General features: G+C 42.7%; 1 protein-coding gene across 1 annotated transcript in view; it reads right to left on the reverse strand.

Annotated features, from left to right (window-relative positions):
• Positions 1–11,358, reverse strand: part of CLVS2 (clavesin 2) — a 49,950-nt gene extending 38,592 nt beyond the window's left edge. Inside the window, exons 1-2 of the mRNA XM_068412657.1 lie at positions 10,970–11,358; positions 578–752 (exon numbers count right to left, since the gene is read on the reverse strand). Coding sequence (XP_068268758.1) covers positions 578–752; positions 10,970–11,358 — 564 coding nt within the window. The remainder of the gene's footprint in view (positions 1–577; positions 753–10,969) is intronic.
• Between the last annotated feature and the right edge of the window lie 12,071 nt (positions 11,359–23,429).

Consider the following 23,429-nt stretch of genomic DNA (forward strand, 5'->3'; position numbering starts at 1 on the left):
AAATTCAAATCACTGTATACTCAGTCCCAGAAGCTGCTGCTCAAATTAATCCTGAACCAGCAAAAGAGCCCAGTTCAAGCATATGCTGAACTTTCAGTAAGTAAATAGTCCCAGCTAACTGTCTAATCACAGTGCCCCACACTTTTAAGGAGAAATGATGTAGAGCCTGTCTCCAATGGAATCAATGAAAAAAAAACAACCTGGCATGGCAGCAGCAACCCATATTTCATCAGCCCTGTGCAAAATGACAAGATAAACTGACTACTTCTAACTTGCTGCTGCAGAAGCTACAGTCTGAATTTACAGGAAGCCAGCCACTTCAGAGTAAAGACAGAAAAGTTACCTCTTATTTATGGCAAAGGAGCCTACTCACAGGAGTTACTGCAGTTAGCTGATTGAGCTCATGCCTTAGCTTGTGCCACTGAAGCTTGTCTGTCCGCCCATACCGTAAGGTGTTAATGGCCTTGCTATTGAGAAGTTCTTGGATTTTTGTTTTGTTTGGGGTTTTTTAGCCACCTAGATTTGTAATGAACAGCAAAATGAGGGAGAATCAGGAAAAGAAAGAAAAGAAGGTTACCTGAAGGCCCTCTATGGCTAATCTAAGCATGCTTGGTGTGAGCTTGGAGGCCTGCTTGAAGGTGAAGTTGCTCCAGTCTATAATCAAAACAAATCCATTCACTTGAAGCTCGGGGTCTTCTATCATGGCTTCTAAAGAAAGAAGTATGGCGCGCAAAATATCCACCAGTGTGTACCTGTGAATGTTAAGGGTAGATTCGGTTAGGAAAGGAGCAATGACCATGGACATGGAGAAGTTCTGAGCATTCTTCCTCAGTAGTGTTTATCAAAAGTTTAAAACAAAGGAATGCAAATGTATCCTCAGAAGTCATGGGTATGTAAAGCTGGGAAAGTCTCAAAAGCTCAGTTAGTTGAACTCATCCTCTAGAGCAGGATTATGTACATCTAGACCACCAGTCTGCCAGAAAAAATTATAAGAATATAACACACCAAAAGCAAATTTGAACTTTTCTGTAGTCTCCTAATCTGCTTTAATATCTATGCATTTTATTAAATGTCTGTACAAAAATATCTACGCAAATTGTATTTTTCTAAAATCATAATGATACCAAAACCTGAGTCTAACATCAGAAGCCTACACCCAAAGTTTCCTCCTGTATCTTTCCAAGGGATTGAAATAACAGCTTCTACAAAATTATCAGCTAAAAAAGGGATTTCCACATGCTCTTCTTGTCCCTCTCTCTGGGTAATGTTTTCTCATAAATCTACAAAGGATATTATGGAAGGCTGATTACCCGAGGATTTTGAAAGCAGAAAGTAACATACACTAGGGCTTTGAGTTGTTTCTGGTTAAGAGTAATAGCAACCTTTTAAGAATTATTTAACTGCCTTCTGAGTACTTTGTACACCCAAATTATGTGGTTTCAGGACTAAGTTTGGAACATGGTATTCATTGGTCCTAGAAATTTTCTATGTTAAATTTGGGTTTACAAAGATGCCACATACAATATGTAATTATGTGTTTTACCTGCATGCACATAATCTTTTCTTAGATCGATGATCTCGTAAAAGAAGACGTAATTCCATATTGCCAAGCCCTGTTGAGTACAATCTTTCTTTTTTGAAGCTAAAGCACCTAATACAGTAGCTGAATAGCTTAAATATATACAGCAATGTCATCTTTAGACTGCCATATAATAGAGCTATTAATCAACTTGCAGTTTAGCTTATTGGTTTTTTTAAAAAAAGGCAAAACACCTGAATTATCTGGGTTTTTTTAAGAGATATGAAAGTAGTAGTTCAATTTTTGATTTTTTCCAGGCTATGTTTTATATCTAAAAACCTTTTTTTAAAAGTAAGACAAATAGTTGCTGAAACAAATGTAAATTTGCGGGTCCACACCAGAGTGTCAGATGTGGCATTAGAAAGCTAAACGGGAAAATATCAGATAAGCAAATATTTCAGGAACAAAAGAACGAAATCTTCAGTGTTTGTGCAGATATTTTTAAATAAGGCCCTTTAAAAGTCTCCCATGATGGCATCAAACATAGAAGTTCTCAAAATTATGAGTCCCCAAACAAATCTTCACCATACTGCATATGTAGCAAAGAGCATGTGTGCCTATTTAGAAATTACATTAAATTATACTGAATTCTACTTGCTTTAATTTGAGTGCACTGTTCTGTTATGTACATAACTATATTTTGAAAGTATCTGCAAAAGGAAATAACACAAATGAAATTAATCTGATCTAGCTGACTCCTCACATCTTTCCATCTTTTTTTTTTAGCCAACTAAAACTCAGTGAACTTTCAACCTATGCACTCCTAGGAAAAGGACTAGAAGAGGACTCTCTTAATGTCAGCCTAACACAACTGAACAAGAGAAAGTGTGTTCTCCCCAGAAAGCAAAAGGGGAAACATTGTTTTACACGATTCTTCTCTTCGTTTTGGAAACCCTTATTTTGTTTTGAACTTGGTTTGGTTGACTGGGGTGAAAGTTTTCATATTCGCTCCTCTCCTTCTCACTTTTCTGAGATTTAACTTTTTTCTAAGGCTTTACTTTTCTAAGGTTTACAGGAAGTTTGGCATCTCCCTCTTTTTTGTTCAGATTTTTTCAACTGGGAGAGAAAACAGCACAGGAAAAATTCTTCTCTGTAATTTCTCTATGGAAATCCTCAAAACGCTAAAATTCTCTATTCCCTTTTGGCATTAAAAAAAAGACCATTTCTGTAAATGGAAATTTGTCCATGGGGGAAAAAAGGACATGCCTTAAAACTAGTTTTGAAGGAAAACATTCAAAACCTGGATCCTTAAAATTGTTAGTGCAATTTGATCCTCAAAGAACTGTTTGGCCAGGACCCCGTTTTTGCAGTAGGCACGGTGAAGCAAACCTGGAGCATCCTGCCCGCCCTGGGCAAACCTGCCCGGGGGGCAAAGGGGCTGGTGTGGCAGAGCCCACGTTCAGGCACAGCGCAGCTGACGCTCCCCCTCTCCCCAGGCTCCCCCAAGCCCAACTGCTCGACGTGTGGGGAAAACGCCACCATTGCTGCTGAGGCCTCTGAGTAAGCAAACAAACACCTCCAAGTGCCGCCATGCGAAGAGTAACTTGAGGAAAAATGAAATCATTCATCGCCTCTTTTCCAAACGAGTCTGCGCATGTATAATGTGACGCGTTGGGAGTGTTTGGCAGCATGAAGACTATAGACGGTTTTACTGACACTAAAAAAATCTTAGTTTGCCTAGCGTATCTGCAAACCAATCTACCTATCCAATACAACACCGGTGCACGGACAGGGGAAGGTACCTAATCAACATGGGAACTAAAAATCCCCGGTACGACATGCATTTCATACAACTGCCAGCATCGGGATCAAAACACACGCTTAGCCTGAGGGAAGGAGGCTTTTACAGAGTCATGTTCAGGGTCAGGGCTGGGCTCAGAGTGTGGCCAACTGCCTTCAAACCCCTGGTTATCTCCGCAAGGTGGTGGATGTCTCAGAAGTCTTATTTTTTTTATCGCTTCATGATACACCCTGTAAGAGGTCTTCCCAGGGGAAATGTTGCCCTGGGAAGGAAAATACATCAGGTGAGACATTGGGAGAGCAGCTAATGCCTCAGTCTGAGAAAGATCATCTATCAGAGCTCATGCAAGAAACAGACATTAGAAATACCCATATCCTAAAATCAGCCTCAATCCCACTTGACTTTTATGCTGCCCCATTCAGAGGATCTCATTCTCCAGGAGAAGAGCTCCATGAAGCAGAAGGCTGCTGCAAGCACTCTATATCCAGTCCAAGAAAATAGGTTCCAAGTTCCTGATGTAGAGCTCTGATGTCCTCCCTAGGGAGTTCAAGAAGATACCACATGCCTTGGACTAGCAGCTCCCTAGTGGCACAAGACTGCTAGAAATCTGGTGCATTAGACATAAAGATTCTTCGTTTATGAGGTCAATCAGCTCTCTAAGATGGCCATAAAATGCTTTTATGTATACCTAACTGACAAATATATAGATTTATACACATACACACAAATACACCTAATTATGTTCTGAATTCATTCAAGTCAACAGGAAAACTGTCAGGCATCAATAAGACCAGGATTTCAGCCACCACAGAGAGTAACCAATGGTCACAGGGCTGGGCCTCCACAAATCTATGGCATATTCACCATCACCATAACTCCTACTGCAGGTTTGCTTAGTGTAAGAAATACAGTCCACAACAACAATGATGATATTGTATGTTTACCCAGTGAAAAAGACAAAAGGTGGTTCTTTCAGTGAAAACAAGTCCTGAAGAACACAGGTCTAGCTAAAGGCAAGCAAGAACACTTTCTGCCAGAGGAAAGTATCTGAAGTACTCTTTAAGTCTAAAAAGCCACATCAGGAGTATACAGGGACATGTTACTAACAACGAAGCTCACCCCTTCAATTACCCTTTGGGGCAACTAGTCGAAGATAGGAGCTATCCTTCATTCTGTAATGGACCTCTTCTCTTGGTTCTGATACCTTACTTAAGTACACTACAGAAAACCAGACAAGAAAGACAAATCCATTAGCAGATATTTAAAGAAGCTTTTACTCTGGACACATGCTGAGGCAAGCCAGAAATATAAACCCAGTGTGATAGATGAAATCTTGGGTGGTGCAAATGGCAAGCTGAGTATTGAAAGCATCAGCTGAACAGCCCAAGAAAATGAAACATGATTAAACAAACTATACTGAAGCTTTCACACAGCACAGAGTTATTTGTATAAAGACTCATCTTTAATCCACTCCAGCCCCACATTGTTCAACACTTCACCTCCCTGCTACTACTGCTCCTGTCAGCACCAGGATGCACAGGCTCTGCCATGAAATATGCTCCATCCTTGGCTGAACTTTAGGGAAATTAAAATCCTATGTAAAAAGAAGGTGGGAAAAATTACGCTGGATTGTGTTGCTGAAACTTTTATTCCACTCTGAAATTACTTTCCATATAGATACAGAAATACAACCAATCAAACTGAGAAAAACAGGATAAGCAAATGAGTGTGAAATAAATTTGGTCCAAGATGGTTTTGACTGCCTTTCTACTTTAAAGAAAAAAGAAAAAGAAAAAAACATCAACATATTATCCTTTAATTTAATAAGAGACCATGGTGTTCAGTCTGAGGGGAAGGTGCTATTGTTTTATTCTTACCAATCTGTGTTAAATAACAGCGTGTATTTAGGGGACAGCAAGCCGCTCATTTTGCCTTGGCCCCAGTTTTACGACGACTGCTCCAGTGCTTTCAGGTACATAGGGTGTGCTGGGCCTGATTTACTGCAGTGCATATTCTTTAGTATGGACTTGGGCTGTGCAGAAATAAATCCTTATTTATTTATAGCTAAATTCAGTTGCATTCATTTGTTGAAATAGACTCTTATGGGACATAATTGTATCTAGCAAGGTATTACTAATTGCTAGGATAATCGAGAACTCACAGTTAATTTAAAAGTATTTAATGCCCTCTATTTATAGAACCATGCTTAATTCAATGGAGAGCTTAGACAACTTTTTAGCCCCGTTGTTAATGTGAATAACTAATGCTGGAAAGATGTTAACACATACATAATGCACTCTTAATGTTCCTCTTCTATGTGAGTCCCAGTTTGAGTTCAAATGAGGTAGGGACTGGTGTGCAGACACACTCTGCTACCTCTTGAAATTTTTCATTTAGGTTGACTTTAAAGCAATGAGCCTGGGAAGGCTTGACAAGTTAATAGCCACACTGACAGCGATTCTTTCAAATGCTTCGGGACGGCTACCATTTCTACCACAACAGTAACAGAGCTTTCTAGGGTAATGCCTCACTGAGGTCGTGATTTGTCAAGAACAGAACAGCTCAAAACAATTAACTGAGCATCCTGCTCTCTTGTAACTTAACAGTGGCAGCAATTTCCCCTTTACAGAAAATAAAAGTTCATTGAGATTTTTTTATGCGACATGAACAGATTCGAAGTATTTCCAAGGATTTCTGGGAAAAATAGTCTGGCAGACTCTGCAATCAACTCTTGGTAGTACTTCACTATAATCTTTCACCTTTACCTCTTGTTTATGTGGTCTATGCATCCTCTTCACTCCCAGAGGCCACTGTGATTTCCACCAGGCCAACAGAATGAGAAGAGACAGGGAGAATCCAGGGTACAGATGTCTCATGTGAAATCCAGCTGTGTCAGCTGTTCTCAATATTTTGTGTTCTTGATGATGGATGGCATCCACCATATCATCTGTTTAACCAGATTCTGGTCCCAGTCAATTCACATTTGCACTGAATAACAGATAATCTGATTTGGCAGAGTTGCCCTACTATCTCTATTGCTATTTGTCATCTCCCCCCCAATATAAAGAAATTTCAAGTTATTTTGAGAGTTAAAACTGAGCAGTGTGAGTCTGCCTCTCAGGATGCAAACTGTTAAATAGAAAAGACAAATGGTAAGTTTTCTTTGCTTGAATTTAAGCCACATGTCTCCTGAAGGTCCCAAACATATAAGGAATGCACAATCTGTATTTTAAGATCATCACCATTTGGACAAGTAAAGGTTTCTGCCAAATGAGCTCTTGTGCCACTGTGGTTTAAAAGAGAAAGCTGGTCAAGTCTCTGAGCCATCATCCCATTTCTTACCTACTGCTCCGGCTTAATATTTTTAGAATTTCACTGAAACAAGAGCCCTCAAGATACACAAAGGAGTAGCTAGAAACGATGCCTCAGATCTCCTTGGTTTGTCAGTCTGGGTACAGATTTGAATGCTGAAAAGATCGGGGATTGAAACTTCTCTTATGGTTACTCTGCTTAAATAGTGGCAGCATGCGCTGGGGGCCCTTATTCTAAAAACAAAAAGCACCATCAGTGTTACAAAAATGCATAGAAAAATAGAAACTGCTTCAAATATTTTACCAGATTAGCTTTTAGATTCAGATTTAATACCATCCATTACTCCTTATGTTAGCCCAATGTCTAACAGTCACAGTCACCGATGAAGATTCAGCTGCTCTAAACTTTACATTAGCATTGATCAAAAAGATCCCTAGCCACAACACTCAGGGTCTAAATACAAGTGATAATAGGCAGATATGGATACCTGGGGGAAAGCTAGGAAACAATGAGACAGCATCAGTCAGCAGGAGAAACTGTAGAAAAAATGACAGTGTTTACATCAGATAATAATAATTATTTGAAAGATATTACTTCCAAACAAAAATTGACTCTATTAACCAGGTATTTTGTTATTGTTAACATGTTATTATTGCTAGCATTGCTATTTATTTTGTCACACTGCCTCCATCAGAGCTTGAAAAATACCCTGCCAACTCGCCTGTGGTTAATAGTGAGCTGAGGAGCAGACTAGCCTCCTAATAGCTACAGAATTTACATTTTCATTTAACAGGAGGAAAAGAAAAGTTTCTAGCGCTTCTGCACACGAAAGCATAGTTTTAAAAGTAAATCAGTGGCCTCTGTCTTTGCCTTGCTGTAACTCATCTGATGCAACAGCAGAGCTAACGGTAAGGAGTGCAGTGGATTTCCATATTCACTGAGGATGGCGTGAGCTGACTGGGTCACTGTGACACAGACAGGAACTAGTATCACTGCACTTTTCTACTGCGCTTTTCTATTGCACTTTCTAGGAAAAGTACTGAGATAATTAATACGGGGAAAGATTTCAAATAAATAGCATCCAAATGGACTGATTTTCCTAAGGAATTTGTGTACAGGTGCCTCAAAGCATATAGAAGAACATGCATGACAACAGATCCCTTGCTGCCAAGAGCTGAAGTTAATCGTACCATTAACTGAAAAAAAACCTTCACCAGCTGAACACATTAAGAAAAAGGGAGTCTTCAAATGCACGTATACACCTACAAGCCAAATGTATGAATTAACAATCTGGAAGCTAATAGGGAAGGCTGATCCCCCCTCCAAATGCTATCCAGCCTCCTGGCAGGAATGCCACCCATCCTCACTTTCCCCGTAGTAGAGACAGGGTGGGGAATTAGGCAGGGTCCCATTGAAAAGCTGCTGGGCTACTCAATGCATTATCCTTCACCTTTCCTTTTTTTTGTTTGTTTGTTTTAAATACATGTCTGGTTTAGTTGTTCAGATGGTAGGACATCTGGTACAGTTTTCAGGCCTTGCTTTAATTTAATGATTTAACACCTAATACACAGGCTTGTTTTACCATAGGAATTTTTGCATCCCACGCTTTTCTTTCTAATTGGAATTATGTAAATCATAGACTGCCGGTGCTATATAAATCATCTATAGTATGTCTGCTCTTCATTTAAATAACAAATTGGAACTTTTTATTTCTAATTGTTACATGCTGGCCATAATAAGTCATACACACATGATAAATTTGTAGGCTTGCTGTGCTCTGTTAACTGAGTTTATGAAGCATACGAAGAGGTCCTAACAAGACAGACCTCAAGAAGTAATCCTCCCAGTGTTGCTGCAAGAGGAGCACTGATTTATGTACTGTAATATCTCAAGTCAGTTAAGGCGTAAGCTTGAGACGTATTGTGTAGCGGTTACAGTGTAAGTTCCATACACAGTGCTCCCCAGATTCAGTTGCTGAACATCAGACAATGGAAGACACTAAATTAATTAGGAATGAAAGTGACCTAGCTCCATTCCCAGATCTGTCACTGACTTGTCATGTGCCTTGGAGCAAGCCACTCCCCGCAGCTGGGCTTCAGCTCTCTCCCCTTTGTCTGAGTGGTCTATCTGAAAACAAATCCCTTGCTCTGGAGGAGAGGCGTACCGTAGGCAGGCAGTGCTGAAGAGCAATAGGCACCCAATTGCAAACATGGCCATTAGGTACTCTGGTGTACCCCAGTCACTTCGCTATTGTAACATAAATAATAATAATTGTACCAACAGGACTTCATGATAAAGATCACAACAAATTTACTGTTGTGTCAGCTGATCTCATGTAGTTCAAATATCAGCATATCCAAAATTAAGAAGAAAATAAACCTACTCTTTTCACATGGCAATTATTTTTTAAATGCTACTTTATCTCTGAATTTGAATTCTTGGTGTTCTTTTGACTAGGAACTAATGAGCTGAAAATGGTCACGTAAAGCTTTGGGGTTTTTTTCGTTAATGGGAAATAACAGTATAGAGTAAGCCACGCTACCTTTAACAAGGCAACTTCTTCATGGTAGACTTAATAAAAGGCCTAAACATCCCTTTCTTTGCTAATTCTTTGGGGATTTTTTTAAGAGTTTGTAGAGCTGTTTTTAAAATAAAAAATTGACCTGGTCCTTACATGGGAAATAAGGAAGGTCCTTATGTGGGAAATGAAGCCCACACAGACAGTCCTTAGCCTCATCACCACTGCGCCCTCACTCAGCTTCTTTGGCTCCATCTGCCAGAAGACCGAAGCAAGGAAAGGATGCTGGCCCCAGCTCTGCGTGTGTTCATCCATACTTTCTAGTTGTTAGTGTGGTCATGGGTAGTTTTGATTTGTGCCAGACAGCTTTCTCCCAGTCCCTGGGAATGATTCATGGGTTAGCAAGGGCCAGCAAACTCTCCCTGTAGGCAGTGTGGATGCGGCCACCCTGTCTGGAGAGGAGGAAAGCCATGGTGGGCCAGCGGCCCTCTGGGCAGAGACTCATCCCTAGTCGTAACACTGACTGGTACAGAGAGCTGTGGCATCACTCCCTGCAATGGCTACTGACACAGCATGCGAGAGGACAACTACACAAACACTTAAAGGGCAAGCTTAAGCATGCCAGTCCCCCAAATTTTGTCCTTTCTATCCACACTGAAAGCTATTGAAACACTCCCCATGTTTCAAAATAGCTGAGCTTGGGATATCCGCACTGAGCACTCAGCACTGACTGCGCCCAGCTCGTGCTGACTGCACAAAAGGTGGTGTGGGTTCACATGAAGCCAACTAGCAAGGTTTTAAGTTTTCTCACTAAGAAGTGCTTCAGATCCTAAACCTGCTCTCAGTGGGGAGCCTAGGGAAGCCATGCAGTGCTCACAGGAGTAGACCTTAGAGTTCACTCTTAATGGATTTATTCATTTACATGTACCGAAAATCAATAAATTTTGGGGGGTGCAATTTTAGACTGCAGGAGAGACTGGGCATGACATCCAATGAGGTATTTAGAATAACCAAATAGTGTCACATAGTATCAAGCCAATTGCTAAAAGAAAGGGCCTTGATGGGAGACAGCTCTTAGGTCAGCCTGCTAAGTCATCTTCAGGTTACAGTCGTCCCAAAAAGCATCAGAAATCGTTCTGGTGAGTGCACTAGCCTCCTTCAATTTGCTACCAAAGCTTTGTGTGCTTGGATTTTATCATGTAGGCAATTCACACTTAGAGCAGCATGAGTGGAGAAAAGAAGTGGTTACTGTAACTTCCATCCTGGCATTTCCAGGTGGCTCAGGAAGAGCTCTCTTTAGCTGAGGGGAAGGATTTGGAGCCTCAGCTTCCTGCACAGGTGAACTTTTCAGCTCAAAAGCCATGATGGATACTCCTGCTCTGCACACAGCATCCCCCACTTTCTCCTATGGCACCTGAGCAGCTCTGTGCGTGCTGAAGCAGAAAGACCAGCACACAGATCGCAACCAGCCTTTGTCAGGGGGGTAAGCACATCATCTACCATGCCAGCTCACTTTGGCTAATGGGATGCAGAAGGGTGTAAACCCCGTATCAGCCAGTTGAGAAGAGCACCCGAGCAGTTCCTACTTCCCTCCCGAAATTCAGAGCCTACAGGATGAGAAGGTTGAAAAGGCCCTAAGCCACAAAATACATTTCTTCTTTCTCTTCTCCCTCTGCCTTCCAGGCTGCTGCCCAGCCCCCTGTGGGCAGAGACTCGTGTGTCCCTGCTGCCCACCCACCCCCTCTGCTCTGGCACAGCTTTTCCCACGCATTGCCCGGGGAAAGAAGGGGTTAAGGTGGGCGGGTGGCTCTGAATTTACCTGCTCTGGTCCCAGTTGGCAGCAAAAAGGACGAGGATCTTCCTGCCGTAGTGGTCCAGGTTGGCCAGCCCGCCAGGGAAGCCATCCTTCAGCGCCTGTTTGATGCCCGGGTCTGTGGCCTTGAAGCTCTTGAACATGTCCAGGTTCTGCTGGCGATATTCAAAGTACTGGGCCAGGAGGCGAAACGCCTCGAAGTGCTGAAACTTCCTGGCCCGCAGGAACCGCAGGATGAAGGCATCGTCGGTGCGGAGGAAGCCGATGTCCGGCCGGGTGATCACCATGTCCCGCACCTCCTGGATGTCCTGGTGCAAGGTGTCGGGGTTCTCGTTCAGCTCCAGCCGAGCTTTCTCCAGAGTCTCCGGGGAGAGACCTGCCTGCAAATGAGTCATGGCGCTGCCCTCCTCCTCCTCCTCCCCGACTCTGCTGCCTGCGCTCCTCAGCCTCCCGGGCGCTTGTCCCCCGCAGGCGGGATGCCCCGGCACGGCCGGCCGCCGCTCCCCCGCCCCGCCGGGCCTCGCCCCGCCGCTCCCCGGCCCCGCCGCCACTGCCAGTCCGGCCGCCGAGAAGCGAGCGGCTCCCAGGCAGCCAGGTCCCGGCGGGGGCTGGCACCGAGACCGCCCCCGGGCTGCTGGCGGAGGCGCGTTATCTCTCTGACATCGCGCCCTCCCCGCCGCGGGGTCCGACGCGCCGCATCATCCCCGCAGACGGTCCGCGGAGGCGCCGAAACCCGCCGGGGACGGGGCTGCGGGCTACCGGCTGCCGCTCGCCGCCCGCCCCCGCCGGTGCCGCTGCCGGTGCGGATCTCAGAACGGGCTGCAGCGGCAGCGAGGGGCCCGGCCGCTAGGCAGGGCGAGCAGCGCCCGGGGGCGCTCCCCCGGCCCGGTGCTGGCAGGGGGACTGCCCTCCCCGGAGCAGCACCATTTACATAAGATCAGCGCCCGCCCCGCTTCAGAAGCGTCTCCCTGGATTTGAGGGAGGGTTAAAAAAAAAAAAAAAAAAACAAAAACAAAAACCACCACTACCAAACCAAAACAAAACACCACAGCGAGGAGAAGGGAAGCCGATCCGCAGGTGCTCCGCCGGTACCGCTGCCGAAGAGCCTCCCGCTCGCCGGCGGGGAGCCCGGAAAGACAAACAGAGCCTCAGCCTTGAGGATGCTCGTCCCCCTCCTGCGCCCTCCGCCGCTCCACGCCCCGGCTGCCCGGTGGCACCAGCCGGCGCGGGGCTGTCTGCTGCGCGGCCCCGCCTTGCGCACACGCACACGCGTGCACCCGCCCAGGCGCGCAGCGGCACCTGGCACCCGCCGCGGGGACCGGCCGCCGCAAACCCCACGCGGGAGCCGCCCCCGCGGGGGGTGGGCGCTGCGACCGCGCTCCGCGCTCCCCCGCGCAGCGCCCGGCCCGGCCCGCCGCGGGGGTGCGGAGGGTGGGGGGCTGCGACCGCACCGCCGATCTCCGCGTGGGGGGCGCGTTGCGCAGAGCCGCGCCGCGGCCGCTTGCGCCGGGGCTGCGCTGAACAAGATGGTGGTTGCCGGGCGGAGCGGGCGGAGAGGGGCGGTGGCCGGGGGGCTACGGGGGGCCTCGGTCTGCGGGGCCGCGTGTAAGTGCCCGCGGAGCATCCCGCGGGAGTCACAGCAAGGGCCCGCGTAAATCGAGCGGTGGCTTTCCTTGCAATCCTCACTTTTGCCTGGATTTCTTAACATGAAACGTGAGCTTTAAAACCTGGGAGTAAAACCAAGCAATCCTTTTTTTTGGCCTCATATTGGAGGCAGCCTGTCTTAAGTTGCATTATATTGCAAAGGGCAAAAATATCTTGCTTCTGTGTACTGACTATTTCAGTGAGGAAAGAGACACCTTTTTTCATGCCGGAAAGTTTGACGCTGCAGTCTGCTTTCAGGAAAAGTTCCCACTGAAGAACATTTGACCTTTGCCTGAGGGACTGGACCGATGCAAATACACCTGAAAATCAAGCTTACACGAAAGATATGGGAAAGCCTGGCATGCGTACCTCCCTCTCCTCCTTCCTATAGGAAGGGCAGCCCGTTGATACCGCATTGGGTTCCTTTCCCAAGATGACATAGCCAGAGCACACAGGCTGAATTATTGAAAAGGCACTGAGATCACTGATCCGTATAGAGAGTGTATGTGGGGAACACACCAGCGGGAAGTACAGTGTGTGTTCTCAGGCAAATAAAGATACTAATAAAAACATTTAAATGATACTCTGCATTTTCTGCAGGGCATCATCAGATGAAACAGATGACCTCAGCAGCAGGAGGGAGCCCGCAGCAATGAGCATGTTTTGAGCGCGAGTCTATGTGGTGAACAGCAGTTAGGTGGCAAAATCGTCATTCTTCTGGGGGCTAAAGGGACATTTTGTTTTTTACAGGGTTTTATAGGATTTTGCAGTTCTTCACCAGATCCCTTCTTTGTGCCAAGTAAGGGTCAAGTTTTACCCATTTCTTCATAGCTGCCTGATCTCAAAATATCTGCAGTATGGATGGCTGGAAGAGCAAACAGAAACACCAGTCCCTACTGAGCTGGGTACCAGACTTCCAGTGGCCTAGCTTAAGGCAGAAACTGTTGGAAGGACCAGTCTGATAGTGCCCAGGTATTGTGGCCCAGCTTTATTCCATCTGAATGTCACCATGTGCTTTGAGTTGACTCACAAGAGAGAAGGATACGTGGTCTACGTAAGGACTGAATCACACTCTCAAAATGCTTATTTCTCTTTGTCTGATAAAATGCCTTTAAATTAGTCCCCTTACATAGATGTGATTCATCTGGGTTGATAACTTTTTCTTAGACCAGTTACTGCCCCAGAAATAGTTTGTGCTTTTTTATTATTATTTTCTATTATTCTTAAATCTTAGTTTTCCTTTCCTCTTGCTATCTACCTCTATATTACTTCTATATTCCTCAACAGAGACCCTTTGAGAATAGCTTTTTCCATCACCCCTGAGGAACCAACAACCATACTTTTCCTGCCATCATTTTCCATTTCTGATGCTACTGCTCTGCCTTTTCCACTGCAACTAAGCTAATAAAAGAGTAGGTCATGTGACAAGTGCCTTAAAATCACTCAGTGCAAGGCAAGCTGCAGGCATTCAGTGTGTTTCAAAATCAATTCCATAATATATCGTGCCTATGACCTCCAGTAACACATTCCTTAATTTGCTTTATTTTTCTTTTGCAAATGGAAACGTACACACACATTAGATTTTCTCATGTATTCCAGCGCATAGATGCACTGAACAGAGAAAAGAAGTGAGCTGGCCAAAATTAAAATATTAACAATTTTGAAATTACAGAAAAGGTTAATTCTAAAGATTCTTAATTTTTAAAAAATATTAAGTAAATACACGGAATTTGATCTGAAAACTTTCAGTATTGTTCCATTTTTTGGTTTTCCCTATTTTTGACCATATTTAAGCCATTCCTCTTCTTACCCTTTTTAAAATAAAAAAGCACAGAAAAACACAGGGAAAAATGTGGAGGAAGAGGACAAAAAAAAATATCTGAAAGCCAATTATCTTAATTAATTTCATCAAAAACAATCCAATTTCTGTACACTTCCTTTTCAAAGCAAGGTTCAGTCTCCATAAAAATGGATTTAATAATTTAACAAGTTCTAACCAGTACTTTGCCACATTAAAATTAAATTCACCAAATATTAACAGCATTTCAAGAAAATTGTTTTGCGACAAATTGTTGAAACATAGATCAAAATGCCCTCAGCATGAAGGAGGCGGTTGCACAGCTCTTTCCTGAACTGAGTAGATTTAGAAGACGGGCACTCTGAAAAGCACACACAGCAAGGCAGCCTGAAGGTAGAGTAGGTCAAAGAACAAGATTTTTGTCGTGTTCTACCTGAGCCACAGATGGGGCTTATTATGACAATAACATTTTTTCAATATTTTGAGATCTTGCATGTAAACACATTAAAGATTTGTTTTAAATATAAATAACTTGGTAGGAGCAATAAAAAATGTTTCTGCCATCTATAAGCGGATTTATCAAAACATTTACATAGTATAATGAAGAAATATGTGTTTTCCAATATGTCATCCTACCTAAGTCATGAGGGGAAAAATGGAGCCACTAATGCAATGAGATGCAACATACTGATGGCACAGTGTAATTTATTTATTGTGCACATGCACTTTTCCCTCTATAAAACAGTAGGGGTGTCTGACTAAATCCATTATGTAAATCTCAGCGACTTTTCACTTGCACTTACAAACTATTATTTTTCTTTGATGCTTTTATAGTCACTTTTGCCTGAACTTCATACAATTAAAATCCAAGTGCCCTGCAATCCTATAAGCACTACAATTAGGCACCTGATTTGAAATGAAAATAAAACACAAATAAGACATAAAGGTTTTTGTGCAGGTGTTTGATATCAGAGATGCTGATTCACATTCAGAATGAAATTGTTTAAAATCAGCAATAGACCAGGGCATTCAGGAGCAAAAATGGAATACAAGAATAAAACTAAACAAAATAAATACTAGATGGTGGTTAAGGAAGTCACTGTATTAAGACCAATGTTGGTACCTCACCTTCTCTTGAGTGGTTTAAGACCCTAGACAGATCTTGCTGTTGTCTTTGACTTTCAGCTACATTGTCCTCAGCATCCTGCTCTGGGTATTTCTTCAGGACAGCTGTGCATATAGGATCAAATTTCCAAGAGGGTTTATCTTTTTCAGCTGTGATACAGCTGAAGAGATGAAAAATATGTTTGCAAGTACATGTAACCAGGAATATATGCTCGCATCCATACCCCTTCAGCAGTGTTTATGTAAGTGCATATAGCTAAGTGTGTCCTTGAAGATTTTGAAAAGGGCTAAATATAACTTTGTTAAAAGCACCTAAATGGCACCCAAATCAAAAGCAGCTAAATCATTGAAGTCATTGATTCAGAATCAATTTAGAAACTTCATTCAAACATTTTAAGAGCATAAGAACAGCTGTAGGTGGTCAGAATAAGCATCTTTTTAGGCTCATATTGTGCCTCTGGAGTGGCTTAGTGTGGAAGCCTAAGGAACAGTATCAGTTAGCATCAGGCTCCTGGAGTCCTGAAATATTTTCTTCAACATGAGTTAATCTTTCAAGTCATTCATTGACCACAGTGCTGTGACTTAACAAGTTCCCATATGAGAGCTGAGAGTTAGCAACTGATCTCATACGTGGTCTTGTCTCACTGCAAGTGGCTGGTAAAACTTCTCCGTTTAAACCTCAGTGGAAGCCACATGAGGTTGAGGATTCACCTTGGATGTCATTCTGTAACTAGATGAGTTATGGGAAGGCAGTCATGTGTCTGAACATGATGGTGATCTTTACTTAAGCATATTTGTAGAAAATGTCAAGATGCTTGACGAAGAAAGTCCCATAATATCTGAAAGAAGGGAACCTCTAGAACTGAGCTCTGTTGGAAATCTGTCTGCAACTTCAGATGCTGACTACCTGAAAAATTGGCTTCTGAGAGCAAACGAGTCATCTGTCTTTTCTTCATCATCATAGGTCTCTAACAACATAAGAACAAATAGCCTTACAGTAGAAAAGGGATAGCAATAGACCTAATCAGAAAAATATTTCAGTATGGCAAGCCTACTCACAGAATCATAAAAAATGAAACTGGAAGGGATTTTAAGAAATTGCCTAGTTTATCTATCCCCCATCCTGATGGATGTTTGTCTGAGTGGTATTTAAAAAACTCCAGCAGCAGATACTCCACAGCTTCTCTAGACAGTCTGTACCAGAGCTTCAGTATCCATGCAGTACGTTTTTCCCAATGTCTGACCTATCTATCACTTGCTGCAATTTAGCCTATTGGTTTTTTATCTTATCTACTGTAGACAGAAGAATAATTTATTTCTTTGTTTAGAGACTGGTATAGAGTCTCAGGTAAAATCTTCTCCCTTTTTTGGCTGCACAACCTCTCTTCTTTCTGGCATTTAAAACACTTCAGATGTACAGTATGAAGGGATGGGTGCGAGCAGGGCAGTAGCATTGTGGGAACAGCATTTTGATGGGCTTTCCTCTTCTATCTACATGAGGTCTTTGCATGCCATTTTTACTGTTGGAACAGACAGCCTTCCAGAGGTGAAATTCTAAGTTGAAATAATTAACCTATGATTTAGAAAAGTCAGCATCTCACAAGCAGATGATACACAAATTAAAAGTTTCACCCAGCATTAGTGCCAACACAAAATATTTTAACAGCTGCATTAATTTGGAAAAAAAGAAAAAAAGACCCAAAACTAAACTTAGGCAACTGCAGGACTCTGTCAAGCAAGTTCTAACATTACATTTCCAGATACCTTTTTACTTACACTAAATTAATAAAGTTCATTGTCATATTAATAGTGCATTAACTGGGAGCAAAGCAGTCAGACATATTTCACTGCTATAAAAATTTGCATGTCAGAGATATGTAGGAAATAAAAGATAATGAATTCATAACTGAGCCAATAGTTTCAGTAAGCTTAGTCAAATGATGAGTTAGGACATTAAACATTCCAAAATTTCGGTACAGAATTAATACAGAATGCTGAAGAATGCTAATTTTGGAATAAATGCTCATTTTATTAAAAATGGATGAATGCAGTCTCGGAACAAAATTATTCATTAAATCATTTTTAATGCAAGTATGAGAAAGACATGTAAGTCTGAAAAGCTCTCAGTGATGATCTGTGCCTTGGCTTTCTTGAAGACAATATCCAGACTTGCATATCTAAGTAGAAGGTGATCAGTTTTGTCCTTGAACATGCAGCAGACGGATAAAGCCACATTTGGATGCAATGTAGAATGATGAATCTCAGTTGTTTTATGTTACTGGCATTACCTACGCCGGAATAACTGCTAACTTCATGGCATTGGAAACCAGGTATTGTTTGGTTTGGCTGCACAAAGTAAAGGTGCTTGTGACTTCAGTGAGCCTCATTCAGTTTACAGCTCCAGAAGCTGAGCACCATCCAAGCTAATATCAGCTATTTTCTTCAAATCCTGACGGGAAAGATGCTGTAGAATGGGTTCACTGCTGTGAAGGTACTTCCGAAACTCCTTTGCCAAATCTAGGGACATGTTTTCATCTTTTTAAGAGTGATTTTTGGGAACCTCGGTATCTCCAGCTTTAAAATCTCATGGTGAATTCGCTTTTAGAATAAGTTGCAGCTTTCATCTGACTGGGAAGACTGCAGTGCTTTGTTTCATAAAGAATGGTCTTCTGTTGCTGAAAATCCAGCCTTTGCAAAGTTTTCTGTGGCTTATTACTCTCCCTGACTTATCTTTCTGTCTGTCTGTGCATCTTTCTAACTATTTATCATGTTTAGAGCTCATTTTGTACCAAGCAAGTAAACATTTCCTATTTGAACTATTATATCCTGTCTTCAAGCTTTCATTTCCTGATATTTCTTTATCATATTTTTTAACTCCTACTTTGTCCACATGGTCAGGTAACTTTATACTTCTTCACTGGAAATCTGGTTTACTCGCTGTGTGATATGGATGCCTGCTGGCACACACAGCATCACGCGTTTTATCTCTAGGTGTGACACTTTGTACCACATCATATTTCTTGATAAGACACATAGGAATTTTTTCTCTTTAACATAGCATATCCTTTAGGATACTTTTCCCATGTATGTGGTTTCATAAACAGTTTCATAGATAGTTTTTAGTACAGTATTATTCTCAGTGTTCTCTGGGCAAGCTTAATTCAAATCATGCCCACTGCAATCATGATATATGTGACTCTGCCAGTTGCAAGCTGGATGCAGTGTCTGATATTAATCCCACAATATCACCACACCGTTTCTGGCAGTGTTTGATCCCCACATCTAGACACAATAACAAATCTTTCATCGTTGACCTGGTTACAGCTGCTGATCAGATTACTTGGTACAACCTACAGCTGAACTCTTCGTGAACATTCATGTCACCTTCCACATATGGCAGCCATAAAACCACCTGCTCTCTGTAAAAGTCGATTATTTTCATCTACCATAACTATATAGTACCTTCCTGAAAGTTTCTCAGAAATACCCGTTCTGATCTTAAAGGTCATAATTTATATCAGTTTGAATGACTGAGTTTGTGAATTTGACTTGATTCTGTCAGTCACTTTGAAATATCAGAAATCGCCTGAAAGCAGAGCAATTGAATAAAGCTGAAGTCAGCCTGTTCTCCTGAGGCAGCATTCTCAGCTTGTTCAGCAAAATTTACTTGTGCTCCAGCACAGCACAAATACTTAATGTGGCAAGATAATGTAACTAACATGGGCTATGACTGGTTGTATAATTTAATTAGGATTTTCCAATTTTCTCCTTTCTTTGAAAACTTGGCACAATATCCATATATTTTGTGATTTTCTTTTTGGAGAATATCATGACACATGAAGAAGCTTGCTGCCTCTTAAGTTTGTTTCTAGCCTTTTTTTTCAGTCAAAGAATTCAGGCCATTTGAGAGCTTCATCTATTTACTAAGTCAAAAACAGATTGCACCCAAAAGCTATCGAGTAGCAAAATTGCCTTATGCTGTAACTTGTTTCAAAATAAATGGAGCCATTGAAAGTCATTAAACCAGAATGGGCAGAAAGGTGGCCTTATTTTCTAAACTTATGCACATGGAGAGCTTGTTGTCATGGCATTTCACAGACAGTAATGGTAGCAGGCAAGAGAAATTCAGTTTTTTTTGAAAGCAATGATGGAAACAGCTCAACACTAACAAATGTAGACACATTTGGTTTTGGAAATTAAGTTCATTATGCCTCTGCTGCAGGTGATTTGATTTTAGCACCTTAAAAATGCTAAGTTTAAACTTCACTCAGTCATTTAGGATTCAATTTAGTTGCCAAAGCACAGGCATTGAGAGTCTTTTGTAATCACACCTAGTCTTCAGCTGCTGCTCTGGAAGGCATGGGTCGCCCGTATCTCTTGTGTTCCACCTGCCAGCGCTATGCAGGTGCCATCGGTGTTTCAGGGAATCTCACATGGTGCTGGACACCTGCCTTTTGAAAAAGAAGTTAAGCCCTATTAAATGGCAACAGTGTGGGATTACATGTTTACTTTCAGTCCAGTTTAAACATTTAGCTGTCTTTTGGCTGTTACACCATGGAGCTATGGTATGGTTGAAGGCAAAAAGGACGCCTACACTTGATCTGTTAATTAGAGAGGCAAGAAACTGCTTTTAGTTTTGCCTAAGTCATAGGTCCCTTTATCACTGAGAAATTCAAAGAAGAAAAAGTGCAAAATAAGATGGCTATTGAGCACTTTTCATAAACTTTTCAGAGATCTTTCGAGGCACTGTTTGATCCACATCAGATGCTAAACAACTACCAAAGAATCATAGGTTGCATGTCCAACCTTTGTCCTCCACAATGACATTGCACAGAAGATAGGCACAAATAAAAGCTGAAGTTCACACTGAGGCACACAGAAATGTTTGCAGCAACAAAGGGAACTCTGCTTTTTGAACCTAACCAACTCAAGGAGAAACCCCAACATCTACTACAGTTGTGCTTGGTGACTGAGAGCCCACTGGGCAGAAGAGATGCACTTTCAAACAGCTGAGAATATCAGAGGACTGAGCATATGCTGGGCTGAAGAGAAGAAAGTGAGAGTTCATTTCCCTGTCGTCAAGTCGGAAGTGTAGGGAAAAAACATGGAATCAAGAGGTAACACCCTGGTGTGGCCAGGGCTCAGCAGGGTTTTCTGTCACCAAGCCTTTTTACACTAGTGATAGGGGAGGGGAGGTACTTTGCTATCTTCTCGCTCAGTCTCGCCAGATTTACCAACAGAGCTTAGAAAGGACCTGAATCTTCACTCAGTAAGTCCTGTAAATAAAAATAAAATATGATCTGTGTTTGACCAGTGTCTTGTATAGCCAGAAAGTGCCCCAAAACCCTTTTCCACCTCTGTAAGTTCTGTTGAACACAGGCATTCTCTTCTGACCTTTAGCTCTCAGCTTGTTTCAGTGAATTATCTTACTGAGGTGATAGCACCAAACCTGGAATGAATTTACTTGCTTTGACACATCAGTTCAAGGAAAATGTCATGCAGACATGAAGTCATAGAATCATAGAATGGTTTGGGTTGGAAGGGACCTTAAAGATCATCTAGTTCCAACCCCCCTGCCACAGGGCAGGGACACCTTTCCTCTAGACCAGCTTGCGCAAAGCCTCATCCAACCTGGCCTTAAACACGGCCAGGAAGGGGGCAGCCACAACTTCTCTGGGCAACCTGTTCCAGTGTCTCACCACCCTCACAGTCAAGAATTTCTTCCTAATATCTAAGCTAAATCTACCCTCTTGCAGTTTAAAACCATTCCCCCTTGTCCTGTCACTACTTGTCCTTGTAAAAAGCCCCTCTCCCGCTTTCCTGTAGGCCCCCTTCAGGTACTGGAAGGCTGCAATAAGGTCTCCCTGGAGCCTTCTCTTCTCCAGGCTGAAGAGCCCCAACACTCTCAGCCTTTCTTCATAGGAGAGGTGCTCCAGCCCTCTGATCATCTTCGTAGCCCTCCTCTGGACTCACTCCAACAGCTCCATGTCCTTCTTATGTTGGGGGCCCCAGAGCTAAACGCAGTACTCCAGGTGGGGTCTCAAGAGAGCGGAGTAAAGGGGCAGTGTCACCTCCCTCGACCTGCTGGCCACGCTTCTTTTGATGCAGCCCAGGATGCGGTTGGCCTTCTGGGCTGCAAGCACGCACTGCCGGCTCATGTTGAGCTTCTTGTCAACCATCATCCCCAAGTCCTTCTCCTCAGGGCTGCTCTCAATCCATTCTCCGCCCAGCCTGTATTTGTGCTTGGGATTGCCCCGACCCACATGCAGGACCTTGCACTTGGCCTTGTTGAACTGCATGCGGCTCGCACAGGCCCAGCTCTCAAGCCTGTCAGGGTCCCTCTGGATGGCATCCCTTCCCTCCAGCATGTCGACCACACCGCACAGCTTGGTGTCGTCGGCAAACTTGCTGAGGGCGCACTCAATCCCACTGTCCATGTCGCCGACAAAGATGTTAAACAGGACTGGTCCCAATACCGGTCTTAATAAGTCTTGATCCACAAAGCCAGGGGGAGTTTTCATACTGCCCTTGGGAAGTAAGGGAATTCACTCAGTTCTCAAACTTCTGTAAGAATACTTCTTGTAACACAGGAGGTCAGCTTAGACTAACACAACAGTCCCCCTGGCCTTAAAAATGTATGGATCTATAAAGCATAATGTTCATGAAAATGTTAACTGCCTTACTGTTAATAGTGAAATAAGAAGGATTAATGATATACCACAGTGCTGACTAAGAAACCTACTGCCAAGGAATTGGTAAAATTCAAAGAAAGGCAGAACCTGAATTGTCAGATGAAATAAATGTGTTCCCAAAGTCTGAAAATTTTGTCAGAAGTTCCTAGAAAATGCAGCTGAAATGTATAGAAAATGCTACCGATGAAGCAGCAGATGTAGTTCCACAGATTCTCTGCCTTTCAAGAGAAACACATTTAAAAATGAGCACTGCATCTTGTAAAAAGGCACTCTGCTTATTGGACAAAAGGCATTTGATATTCCAGCACCTTAGAAGCGTTAAGTAAATCTTTGAACATCTCAAGTCAGAATACCATCAGGTTTTAAATCATCAGGACCACAGGAAATGAGTCCAGGATATGCCCGTGCCTGTTTTAAGAGAACTTTGCAAAATGAGTTCTGAAGGCACATTTGGCATTAGCAGTTCCTCTGACTTTCATCATACGGCTTCATAGTCTGTGGCATAGAGGTAAATTTTAGTTCAGCAGAAAAGGATTCGTCTTCTTAACTGCCACAAATGTTAATGAGAATCTTTTGGCTAAACCTCTTCCTGCAAATTTGAAAGTTTACATTTAAAGGTCAGAGGGTTCCCATGGCATTTGAAGACAATGAAATATATTCTCAGAGCACTATTTATTCTGCCACAGAGAATCTAGTTGTTGAGACTCAAAAGTCCTCCCAGTTACATTTATTATGACTTATAAAGAACAGAAAACTACACTGCCTGTTAAAACAGCAAGAATCCAGACAGGTTCTCCTGCACTTTACCCTGGAAATAACCACAACAGCAAACTGAGACTATCAAAAATGGGTGATTCAGAAGTATTTCTAAGCTTCCAAGTTTGGATGAGATACACATGTGGTTTTGAACAAGTTTCTACCTGCCAAGTTTTTTTCTGCCATAAAGCAATGGCAAAAACAACAAAACCAACCAAGAAACCCATGCACACCCTAATGCTCTTACATACATATAAGCAAAAAAATAAAAAGAATATGTGGACACCACCTAAGTGGGTTTGAGATGTTTGGATGTGTTTTTATGAAAAACATTGTTTTATCCTCCAAAACAGTCTGAGATACACTGTTGTAGAGAAAAGGGTGGCACACAAGTCTCCATACTCTCAGGAGCTGAATGTCTCCTATAACTTGAAACTCTATGACCATTTAT

Source organism: Nyctibius grandis, chromosome 1, assembly GCF_013368605.1.
Source record: "Nyctibius grandis isolate bNycGra1 chromosome 1, bNycGra1.pri, whole genome shotgun sequence".
In the NCBI taxonomy this organism is placed as follows: domain Eukaryota; kingdom Metazoa; phylum Chordata; class Aves; order Nyctibiiformes; family Nyctibiidae; genus Nyctibius; species Nyctibius grandis.